Source organism: Limulus polyphemus, unplaced genomic scaffold, assembly GCF_000517525.1.
Source record: "Limulus polyphemus unplaced genomic scaffold, Limulus_polyphemus-2.1.2 Scaffold1585, whole genome shotgun sequence".
Classification (NCBI taxonomy): domain Eukaryota; kingdom Metazoa; phylum Arthropoda; class Merostomata; order Xiphosura; family Limulidae; genus Limulus; species Limulus polyphemus.
Window position 1 is genome coordinate 49,675 of NW_013667195.1, and position 12,836 is coordinate 62,510.

General features: G+C 29.2%; 1 protein-coding gene across 2 annotated transcripts in view; it reads right to left on the reverse strand.

Moving 5' to 3' along the window:
- Positions 1-12,836, reverse strand: part of LOC106464195 (RRP12-like protein) — a 150,038-nt gene that overhangs the window by 36,281 nt on the left and 100,921 nt on the right. For both annotated transcript variants that reach the window (XM_013924320.2, XM_022391898.1), the window contains exons 16-22: positions 12,421-12,485; positions 11,515-11,565; positions 8,209-8,320; positions 7,315-7,466; positions 6,764-6,831; positions 5,490-5,583; positions 1,374-1,532 (exon numbers count right to left, since the gene is read on the reverse strand). In XM_013924320.2, the coding sequence (XP_013779774.1) occupies positions 1,374-1,532; positions 5,490-5,583; positions 6,764-6,831; positions 7,315-7,466; positions 8,209-8,320; positions 11,515-11,565; positions 12,421-12,485 (701 nt within the window). The remainder of the gene's footprint in view (positions 1-1,373; positions 1,533-5,489; positions 5,584-6,763; positions 6,832-7,314; positions 7,467-8,208; positions 8,321-11,514; positions 11,566-12,420; positions 12,486-12,836) is intronic.

Below are 12,836 nucleotides of genomic sequence, written 5' to 3' on the forward strand. Positions count from 1 at the left end.
GTAACAACAAGAAATAGAAACTAAATTAGTTCTATGCTATCCTTCCTGCTGTACCGTACATCCGTCCTTCGGTCCGTACTAGCAGAGTATATATATATATATATATATATATATATATGTATAGTAATGTAAATATATGGGTGTGTTGAGCTAAGGATTCTTTAACAATGGGTGTCTGTGACTTATTTATGGTATATTCGACAATAAACAAACAGCACACATTCCACTTGTTTCTAAAAAGCACACACACACACATATATATATATATATATTCAAAACAAGTTAACTGTATGTAAAAAAAAATTATTTACACTATGGACATCATAGTTGTATCTTAAACCCTAAACAGTTTTCTTCTTGTCAAAGGTCCACTTGGGGCAATTCAATTGTTTTAGAATTCAGTTGACAAGACAAACTATTTTTCTCTCAATAGTATCCATGTATAGTTACTGCAGTTGTATCTTGAACTTCCAATAATCATCTGCTTTTTTTCAAAGTCCACACAGTCAATTAGTTTAGAACACTTATTGACAAGACAAACAATTCTCCTTATCTCTTTCAAAGTGTTAATCTCACTCTAACATATAAACCATTAGGCTATTCACTCACACGATGGTTAACTTTACATTTTCAAACTTCTCTTTCATGTGACTTTACTTTCACTCTCTTTCCACTTATCTGGTCACAGCTATTTATAAGTCTATCACTAAGGCCTTCTAGAAATCTCCATAGCCTTGACATGAATGGATTGCAAACACAATGTTCAATAGCCTCGACATCAATGAATTACAAACACAAAATTAATTAATTAATAATACTACCAACACTAAACAGTCTTTTATATTTGACCGACACCTATCATTTCAACAACAGCATTAAACTTTAGTGCTCTAAATATCAAAAGAAAAATTTCAATTTTAAAATATTATCTACTGATTCTCAACACTTAGCATACAGTGTGAAACACTCTCAGCTTTAACTTCTGCTCTTCAACACTTAGCATATAGTATAAAATATGCTTCAGTTTAGCTTCTGATTCTCAACACTTAGCATACAGTATGAAACACTTGATTTTAACTTCTGATCCCCATCACTTAGCATACAGTATGAAACCATCTTAAACTGGGCTCCTTGTGTTATTGTGTCCATTATTTTCAAGCCCACAATACAACATCACAGTTGTTTTAAAATGCAGTTGGAAATTTTATGCAGATTTTTCTTTCTACTGCTAGAAACTATGGTAATAAAGCATAAAACAAATGAAGCAGAATACAAAGAACTCATACATTGGCTAATAACATTAAAATAATTTTTCATAGTACCCATAGAATGTAAAGTTTCACTACTTTGCAAGAAAGAAAAAATTTTCTTACAGCTTTTGCTGAAGGAACAGACTTGGATAAAGCATCGATGAGTAATTCTTGAAGATCATGCAGATTTTGCTGGACAAATGAACAACAGCCTTCACTTTGACCCTGACACAACTCTTCTAGCACACGGTATGCTTTCTTTTGTATGGTGTGGTCTTCATGCTAGAGAAAAAACAAATGAAAAATATCTTATGAAACATAATCTAGGTTCCTTCCTGTCAAACTGCTTTTTTAATTATGAGATTTGTTTTGAAACCATAAAACAAATTATAGCGGGGAATACTAACACATTTAATATACTCTAGAGATTAAATCTCAAATAAAAATGTACTCTATAAAGTTGCACAAAGTAGAATTTTTGCATGTTAAGTAATTTAGACAAACTAAACATATTTTAAGCCTGTACTTAATTATATTTAGAATTCATAGAAGTACCAACAGAAATTAAAACCAAAATATAAACAATTTTTAAACTTAGTTTGGTTTTATCAAAAAAAACTATAAATGTTAAAGTTGTTGATTAATAACTTTTGAAACTAAGGAATATAATTATTAGTTCATATACACAGGATGACAGAAGGTTAACTGCAATTCTTAAAATTTATTTGCACATGCTAATGCAGTAGCATGTTGTTGCAACTGAATGCATGATACTATGTTTAGTCTCTATATATTTGGTTAATGGTGAATTCATGAGCATTTGAAAATGCTTATACACAAATCATAAAATTAAACATCTAAGTTCATCACAGTGATTCTTTGAACAACAGAAAATGAAACTAATGTTCATGCTATCCTCTTCTCCAACAAACCTATGAACCAATAGACTTTTCACTTGGATTGCTCAAACATATTTTGGAAGACAATGTTCCATGTACAGTGGACAGTCTGTCAAAATGTGTTGTCTTGCTTTCTTTTGAAAAGCTTCTTACAGTGGAAATTAAGGTGTTAGTGTATTCGTAGCTATCAGATAGAGCAGGACTGACAATAGCAGGGAGACTACTTAGTTTTCAAATTCCATGTTTTACCAGCATCTTTTTTCTTGACCATATTATCCAATAATGTCAATATATATTATTTAATTGAGCCTCCAACCTCCCCTCACAGCTGCACCTTTTCCACCATGACACAATAACAGGACTTATAATAATGTTTTAAAATGTTTTTTTTTTATTATTTCTTTTGGTAAAAGGCTAAAAAAGTGCACAAAAATTAAATGCATTACAGCAACTATGCATCTAATATTAATATCAATAAATTACATGTTGAATCTTTACTATAAAATTCACAAAGCCCATGCATTAAACATTACACTTAACATGCCTTAAAGTTAATAAAACAATCAACCAGTTTGATTGTATAACAACATTTTATGTTAATGATGGACTATTCCAGCCTCTCACAATAAAATACAAACTTGTTACCAAAAACCTTATTCACCTAAGAAATGTGTTCATAAACAAGCTCTAAAACATATTTAGAACATTCAAAATAGAGTGTAAAACATTGAACTAATTATTAATATGCTTTTTGCATACAAGTTCCTCATAGCCAACATAAAAAACGTTAGTCGAGTAATCAGTGATCACGCATTTACAAAACAACGGACAGAGTATTAGCTCATAATACAAAATAAAAAGCAAGATACATACTAAATAACATCAACACAATCAAACAAGAGTTAAGGCAGTTTTGCTAGCAGAAATTCAAAGACTGACATGAAAACTCTGAGTTCATTTTTGAACGAGTTTTGCTGATAATGCCAAAAGCTTTTCTTTTTGCTTTGCAATCTCAACTTTAACCATATCATCAACCTTGTTCTTCATGGCTATTGGCTTTACATTTTTCTACTTTCCTTGCTGTTGTCAATTTTTAGGGCCTGTCACCAATTTTATCTGAATCATTGAAACATGATTGTGCTTCATCTTCTAGCATTTTAAGCCTTTTCTTTTCAAGAAGGAACTCTTGCTCAGTTTCTTCTGCCTCTCGTTTAGATTTTTCCTTCTTGGCTGCTGTCTTTTGATCCATAAGCATGTTCTGATAACTGGCATGTGCATGACTGCATGACTTTGGTAATTTTTCAACAACACATAATTTCAATTTCAACCCCTAAATTATCTTTACTCATGCAATTTTAAAGCCAGTTATCATGGCATCCAAAGGTAGAGGCAAAATATTGTTTTACAGTTCTGTAAAATAACTGTACAAGTACCATTCTCTATTAGATGAGCAAAGCATGCTGATGTTTTAGAATTAACACAAATGTACTATTTATGAAAAACAAAAACACAAAATCATACAATCAGAATATTGAAACCTTGATCTTCCACCAAAATTACTCAATAAAAAAAAAAGATCAATTAGTGCATTAATATATTTTTGAAGTCAGCAAAAACAAAACCTGCCATGTTTTTCAAGATTACCACAAGCCAAAAGCAACCCAAATCACATTGCTCCATCCATAACCTGTTGAATATTTCACATCCATTTTTATCTTTCAGACGTAAAAGGGTGTGTCCAAAATTCTGAAACTTAGAAGTATGTCACCAGATGGGTGGGAATAATGGAAACTTACTCTAGACTAGGTTAAAATATCGTTGATGCCTCTAAATCATGTCTGTGTTTATCTTATAAAATCTTCCTATTTTTTTTTTGTTTCTTTGTTGTTGTTTTTTAAAGTTTCCACATCTTATTGGGTTTGATTTTGTTGTTAATACTGAATGGACACACCTTTAATATTGAGCTCTGGGTCAACAGTTGCTCATTTCCATTTTGACTTTAAATGTATGCTTACTCAGAACATTAATGTAAGACATGTAAAATTACCAGTAGCCATTTTATGTTTTAAAAATTATAGATAACCAATAAATACCACACCCACTCTCCAGTCCCATAAATTGGACATACATCAAATTTGATGATGTAACAAATTTACAAAAATGTAATTTGGCCAGTGAAATTCCCTGTTTTTCAGGAAATTTTCAAATTCTCTGTATTTTCCCTACAGGGAAAGTGTTTTGATAATCTTCCCTGTGGCTGGACACCCTGCAATAGGAGTTCCAAGTACATCTAAAAAATAATTTTTACATTGTGCAAGTAATTCTTTATACAAATCTTAGGATTCAAAGATGTGCAGCTACCATTACCACAAAATGGCTAAAAATTTTAGTTATATTGGAAAATATGGAGTTAAACTCAAAATGTACAGAATCAGAAGTAATGTTTGGCATTTGTAATTTTGTTGATTTCAATGAAATATGTCATTTAGAAATAAGTCTAAATCATTACTTAATTTTAGCCAATTACCCAGTTTCCAGTCTACTACTCACTTTATATACTTCAAAATCTGTTTCAAAAATAAAAAATGATTAGTGTTGCATTTGGCTAAGTGAACCTAGCCAGTTCAATACATTTTAGAAAAAACATCTGTTTACATAACTCTGAATATATCTTTTGAAATTGGAGATAATAAAAATATTATTCAAGGCCTTTGCTGCAATCATTCCTAGGTGTGACTGAAGATAATCCTTCCATTCTTAAGCTTATAAATAATGGAATGGCTAATAATTTACAACCATCTGATTTGTTGGACAAAAACAAAACTCTTCTCCTGAAATAAGCATGTTTTTATTTCTTCATAGTTTGGGATTCACATTTTCTAGGCCAAAACCCTCTTTCAACATTGAGGTATGAATGATTTGTTTGCATAAAAAAAACACAATGGGCTATCTGTGCTCTGTCCACAATGGGAAATAAAATCCCAGATTTTAACACTAAGTTTGTGAACTTAATGTTGGGCCATTGGAGGAGGTATATGAATGCAACTATTACTTTTTAATATATGATAAAACTACAAAGTTTTACCCAACACATTTGTAATTACTCAATACTAACTATTCTGTAGTAAAACATTTAAAAACAAGTTTTATACCATTATCAGACTCATATTTAAATAATTTCAGATAGTATATACATTTGAAAATAAAGATTAAGTAGATGTTATTTTTTTCTTAATGTCCCTATGAAACATTAATGTTTTGAAATTATTTGGAATTTCTATAGCAGCAGTTTTTATCAACTATTTTTATAGCAAGTTAATTTTTCTGCTTTAACACATACTTGAAGTAAAGGTTTGCAGTAGAAATATAATTCTTTCACTTGGTCTTCACTGACATAAAGCAGGAGAGCTCTAGTCAAATCTAAAACTGCATGTCTGATAAATAAAAATGCAAAATAATGTTGTTAATATAAATTATCATTTTTTTTCATTAATTATGATTAACTGTTTTTACATATTTAAGAACAAAATATCATTAATTTTCTACTGAACAAACTAGATCTTAAACAAAAAAAGATGAAATTAGCAAACAGAAAATGTAGAATATATCATAAGAAAATGAATAAAACTGGAATATTTATAAAACAACACTTTTCAAAAATTGGTTTACAGATTTTAATTAAAGATACTCAATTAAAAGTATTATTATATTCATTTTTCTAAGAAGTAGAACAGAAATATGATGTGTTTAGGTCATACTCTTCCAAAAAATAGTTGTACAAATTATGACAGAAATCAAACTAAGAAAGGCATCTTGTGATAATAAAAAGTGAAAAAAGTTTATATTCAATGTCATATGCTAGAAAAATAGCTTATCATAGTTGAATTGTACTACAAAAACTATCCTACAATTCCATGGACTTACCTATACTTATAAACTCATCAATTAGTTCAATAGCTCTGTTTTATCATATTTAATTCAAAATGAATCACTTTGCTAGTACCAACTTCAAGTTTATGCAAAAAGATTGGTGATATAAATTGAGAATATTTTTGTTTTAATATAACATTTTTATGTTCTTATAATGTTTCTACAACATAACTTCCAATTTTATCTCATAGACAAGTACTAAGTGTAAAAGGTTAAAACTTAAGTAAATCAAGTTATTAAGCTCATAAACTGGTACATTTGATTATAAGAGTTGTACATGACCAAAACAGTAGTAGTCATGGTAAACAAAATGCAATTACAAAATAACAGAAGCTTATCACTTTTTGACTTGATTTGAAAATCACTTACTAATTCAATATCTACAATATTCAAAGCAGTATAATGTCAATATCAATATGATTACAAAGTTTGAAAACTTTCATTTTTTTAGATACATAGAAGCCCTCCACCAAAGGGTACAAAGTCATTAGAGAAACCTGAAGATATTTCAAGTCAACCCATTACATCTGTCAAAAATAACTTAATTTTATAGCTATTTTTTATTTATTGAAACATTTTTCATAATTATTTACTTTTTGAACTATTTCAAATTATCTGATATTGTTTGAAAGGTCTCCAAGCACTTTTAAGTTAACCATAAAATTGACATAAGATGGTACTAACCTGCTAAAGGAAGTAATGTCTGATTCTTTTAACTTCAGTAAAGATTTGTCAAACAAGCTACTGCATAACTGAGAAAGAATGGAATATTAATAGCTTTAAACTTCTATGTTTTTTGATATATTTTACATTTTCTTGTCTAAGAATTTTACATAAAGTTGTCAAACCTATCACTCAACTGGATATTAGATGTCTTTAGATGAAACATCTATTACAAAATTCCTTAATTTAGTAAAATGTATCAACAAAAATATAAAATTAATTTCTGTTTTCTGCTTTAAAAACAGGTATGATAAAATTTCCAAATGCAAATTTTACAATTTTTTAAAGAACAACAGGTTAAAGATGAATAGTGTATCAAAAATTGTTACAAATGTAAAAAGTATCAAAAATAATCTAGTGTCACTAATTCATGACAGATAGTTAGAACCAGAGTAAAAATTATAATGTAAGAAAAGTAAATAATATTTTAGGAGAAAGGGTTTCAGAATTATCCTATACTTTCAAACTTCATGTATTGAATTAAATATCCTGAAAAACAGTTCAACTATTACCTCTCTGTCAGTAATCTGCAAGTAGACCTTAATTGTTTCATAAACAGCAAGCCTAATGCCTTCCTCATTATCTTCTGGCTCAGATGTGTACAGATTTAACATAATTGGCAGGTAGTTCTTTGCATATCGTGCCAATTCATTCCTATTTACTTCTAAGATAAATTACAAAGTACAAGGTCAAACTTTGTGAGAAATAAGTAAGTAATTAAAGCTCATTTTGAAAACAAAGTGTTTATACACATGGTTTCATTAGTTTGAGAATTTAAAATAAATTCAAGTTTTATCATTACATATTTAGAAAACATATTACATACAAAAGTGCATTAAATGTTATGCTCAAATTATGCTTCTTAATAAACATTATACAACACATACTAGATCAATGGCTACACTAAAGTTATGCTGTACTTGTATATAAAATATTCAGTAACTAACTCAAGATTTGATTTTCTGTTGGTTTAAGAATGTCTCAAACTGTAAATTGATTCAGGTAATTAAACTGAGAAGAATATTCACTACTGTAATTTCAGATTTTAAAAAATCAGACGTTTTGCTTCATGGATATAACAGCAATTAGCAATATATAATATAAAAACAAATCATTTGAAATATATTAATTTATCCAACTAACCCAAAATTGTTCTACTATTTTTACATAAAAATTATGAAGTTTTTATTTTTTTATAAATTATATCAATTAGGTCAGGTGCTATTCTACAATCTAGAGTAAATACACAGATTTTATGAGACACTTTACTTGACACAGTAGCAAAGTTTAATTGATTATTATGAACACATACTATATAATTATTATTGCTAATTTAATTTCCATATCAACTAGTAAGCTTAATTTTTAATTCTTAAAAAAAAAATACTATGAAAGGTTAAACTCACCAATTTCTAAATTTTTAAGTACCAATAATCTAAGTGATGCCAGAATATCAAGCCTAAGATCAGGATGTTCACTTAGAGCCAGTCCCAAAATCTTGGCAATTCCTTTGAAGGACTAAAAAAAGTATATACAATAAATATTCTTTATACTTTCATATCCTCAAAAGAACATGAACTATCTTTCAAAATATGATAAGTTTCTGAACTTAATTATATATCTTTGGTTGATTAGAGTTTTAAAGTACCAAAATATTTACCTACATAGTGACTTTATTCCACATAAAATCATTCTACTTGGAACTAATTGTACATGTGGCTAAGTACTAAAACTGATTATATTAAAGTGAAAATGGCAAAAATTATCTTCACTTGACTCTCAACATTAGAACCTTTATGGAAATACATTATCAGAATTTAAAATAAAATATACATAATATACATAACTTTTCTTTTGCCAATTTTTCTTCTCTTTTCTACTGTTAGTTTCACTCGCATACTAAACATTAGGCCTATCACTTCTACTGTAGTTAACTTCACACCAACTATTCTCTTTTGTTATTATCTGTCTGCTGTTCCCGCTCATATCATGCTGTTTTTATCTTTATCACTTAATGGTCTATCTGCCTTCTATATTCTTGACATCAGTGAATTATTACAAAAACTTCCTACAATCATCTGCTTTTAACTCTTACTTTAACAAACACTAAACAATAATAAAATATTCACTCACAAAAATAAAATTATCCCTGATATCTAAACCAAACAATTTGTAATATATTGGTTTATATATATATATATATATATATATAGTATATTGTATTTTATTGATTTTCTCTGTCATACTTTCAGTGATGTGTGTGTTAGCATCGATCACTCAGAGTCAACTAGCTTGATTACCATAATTTTTGGTATGGTAACTAGAAAGTGTCCAATGGTGTACATGGGCTGTCTAGTTTTGGTATTTGTTACCAAGTGTGATAAAAAAAGATGCAGAAATAGGACACATTTCCAACTTATTATAGATTTTAGGTTTTGAATTTAAAGACACAAGAACTTAATCAGTTAAACGAGTCAATATTTATCTCTTACAAAGCAAGCTATGTAATTATCATCTAATGAGGTCATTGAGGATTTAATAATAAAAGAAAGAATGAAGATGAACATTACCTAACATCGTGCTTTATACAATTTTTGCTTCCTTAAAGTAGTTAGTGATAAAAGTAATAGAAATAAGATTTCAATCGTCTGTGTCAGCTAATGGTAATAAAGCACTGCTTATGATCAAAATAATAATTTTTTCATGTTTTGAAGTTTTTCTCTCATTAAAATATTTAGAAAAAGAAATGTTGGTGAAAACTCTATGGGTAGTTTAAAGGTATTTTGTCTCTAAGTATCCACATACACAATGCAGTTTAGGGACAAATCCCAGACAGAAATATTAAAATTCATGATTTCCCCTATAACTATTAAATAATCACCTAAAGCCAAAGAAAAGAGAGTTTGGCTCACTATAGTTAAGGAAATATTCAAATTTTAAAAGGTTTGAAAAACAGGTTGCACAACAATGTGAAACTATTGTAAATTAAAATAAAGGTGAAAAATCTAAGCTCAAGTATAAAAACTGATTATTGTAAAATCAAAAAGTCTTAAAATGAATAAATCAACCTAAAAGTATATAATACAGAGATGAGGAAAATTTCCTCCAAAATATGAATATAGAACATTAAACAAGTAGAAACTGTAAGAAATTCTGATAAATATTTCCAGCATCTACCACAAACAAAAATATATATTATAAAAAAGAAAGGCCTAACTGACCAGCAGAACAAAGAGAAAATGAAAAACTTTATGCCCAATGTTATATATTTTTCCTAGTCCAAAACAAATTTTGAAAAAATTGAAATATTTATTTGAAATTTTCAAAAATCATAAATTATAAGTTATTAATCATTTCTATGTGAATTATAAAGTCACCATAACAATGCATAGTATGTAGCAAGAACAAAAATTTAGCAACACCCAGTGTATAGTACTCAAAGTCTTACAACTGGAATACAGTTAATAAAGTTTTCTTACCTAGCTTATTAACCACTTCACTGCAGCTGGAACATATATTTCCCAGTGCTCCCACCCCCTCACACTGTGACTGGGACAAATGTTTTCCATTGTCATTCAAAATTGCCACGCATGACATATGGGAGTAAAATGGAAAGTATTCACAGGCATCCCACCTAATATTGCTATATGGTTTCCCTCAATGTTTTCCACTCAGCCCTTCAGTAACCAACAAAATGCATAAGTGGAATGTATGACAACTGTGTGCCAACTGTGCCTGCTTTGGCAGAGTGGCAAGCAATAACCCTAATTACTATGTAAATATGCTTGATGCACTTAACTCAGAGAGCTTAGAAGATAGTGAAAGTGAGTCAAATGTTGTTCAAATGCATGATGATGAAGAGGCAATGAGACAAGAGGATGCTAGCTCTCCATTTCTGGACCCAGCAGAGAAAGATGTAAACAGCGTCAACAATGGAAAACATTTGTCCCAATTACAGTGTGAGAGAATAGCCACGGAGAATAGGTTAAGCAGAAACTACTAGTCAAGTGCTAATTTTGGTTTAAATTCTCAATGGGAAACATTTGTCCCAGTTGCAGTGTGAAATGGGAGCATTGGGAAATATACATCCCAGCCACAGAGAATGGGTCAACCAGAGACTACTAGTCAAGTGTCAATTTTGGCTTAAAATCTCAATTCTATAAACATAAGCAGAGCTAGCCATTTTATATAAACCTTAGCTGTAAAGCAAATAAAGTACTTGTTACATATATTTTTAAACAACTCATCTAAATAACTAATAAATCCTTGTCACTAAGCTAATTTGGAATCTATTTTTGTAACAACTATATTAACTTCTGAGCAGAACAAACTATGTACTAAGTATTTAAAGCATAAGTTTAATTCAAATCAACAAACTTCATATATTGTATTCTTAGAGTTACATAAATATTTTTGTTATTTTTTTGTAATTAAGCACAAAGTTACAATACAGGTATCAAAATCTGGTTTCTAGTGTTAAGTCCATAGACTAACCTATATAATAATAACAAATGGAACCACAGTTATGGATCCATCCATTTTTATTGACCAGTCTTTAATTACTCATGTTATCCTAGAAACAGACACCTAAGAATTTGTAATACAAATTAGCTGTTAAAACTCAGCAAAGTGTCATAACTTTATAATAGCCTAGTACTTAAGAAAAAAAAAGTTAGAAAATATTGGAAGAGGGCTGCATTACAAAAAGTTACCTCTGTCAGGTCAGTAGGCTGTGTGCAGAAACCAGGGAGGAGAGACCAAATCTGAAAGAAAATGTTTACTTCACTTAACATTTTAATGCTACTACAAAATTAAACAATTTAAAGATTTTCCTAAAGATTTTTATGTTATCATAATTTTGTTATTTCAAATTGCACTTTTCAGAACAACCACAATACTAAACTTTGTTAGACTAACTTTGTCTTATAAGTTTATAAGTTCAAATATCATATGTAAAAAAAGTCATCATAAATAGAAATATTTGAATTTTTATTACAAATGAAACTATTTATTGAAAAAGATCAACCATATCCTCAATTTTTTCTTTTAAATTCAAACATCTTCAAGGCCTTCCATAACACTTTTAAAGCTATAATGTGTAGGTTATAGACCAAAATTTTAAAACTTTTTGGAGTTAAAACTTACTACAACTAGATCACTATTCCCAAGCAATATTAAATATTAAGATACCTAGTAAGTTTTCAAAACAGCATACACAGAATTAAATGGAAGGTAGTTAAAATTTAGTGAAGGTATGTTTGAAAGCAGAAAAAGATAAGTTGAGCTGTACATACTCTAATTACAATGAAACAGCATATAAAAAGAAAGTAAATGAAAAATAATTTATTCTTAGTAATACAATACCACAGATTACTGAAAAGTTTGCAAGGCTACTAGAGAAACCCTGAACAATGAAACAGTACACAAAGAGAAATAAGTGGAACTTTGTACTGAAAAATACAGCTAAGTGAAGGATGCAAAAGTTTTTCCTTTGCTAAAATATTTATAAATCCTGTTTTGCTACGCATTTTTTTTAAAACCTTGTTTTTGCTTTGCTGTCTCTTTTTCTTTTACTGGAATAACACTTTAGGATGCCATTAAACAAATAACATCAATACCTGTGTCTGTAGAACACTGTATGTCTTAGATTCCACAATTCTTCCACTCTTCTCAAGCTCCAAAGCTATTTTTAAAATATTGTATTTATAAATCATAAGAAATTAATATGGGTAGAGATCATATTTTCCCTAAAAATTTCATATATAGCCACATATACACCTGGAAAAAAGTTAAGCACCCCCAAATATTTTTCAGGATTGCTTATTGAAAATAAGGTTTAATTTTCATGATGTTGAGCAATGTTCATAATTTCAAACATAATTAAAAGGATGTGAGTGTTCAGATGTGACATTTAAATCAGGCGCGTTTTTTTCCCCACGTGCAACTTGCTCCCTTCTTCACGTCCAATATGCACTATTTTCTCGTCCATCAAATCCGTATTTAAGTCCCGAATTTCTGAATGCAAAATCATTTT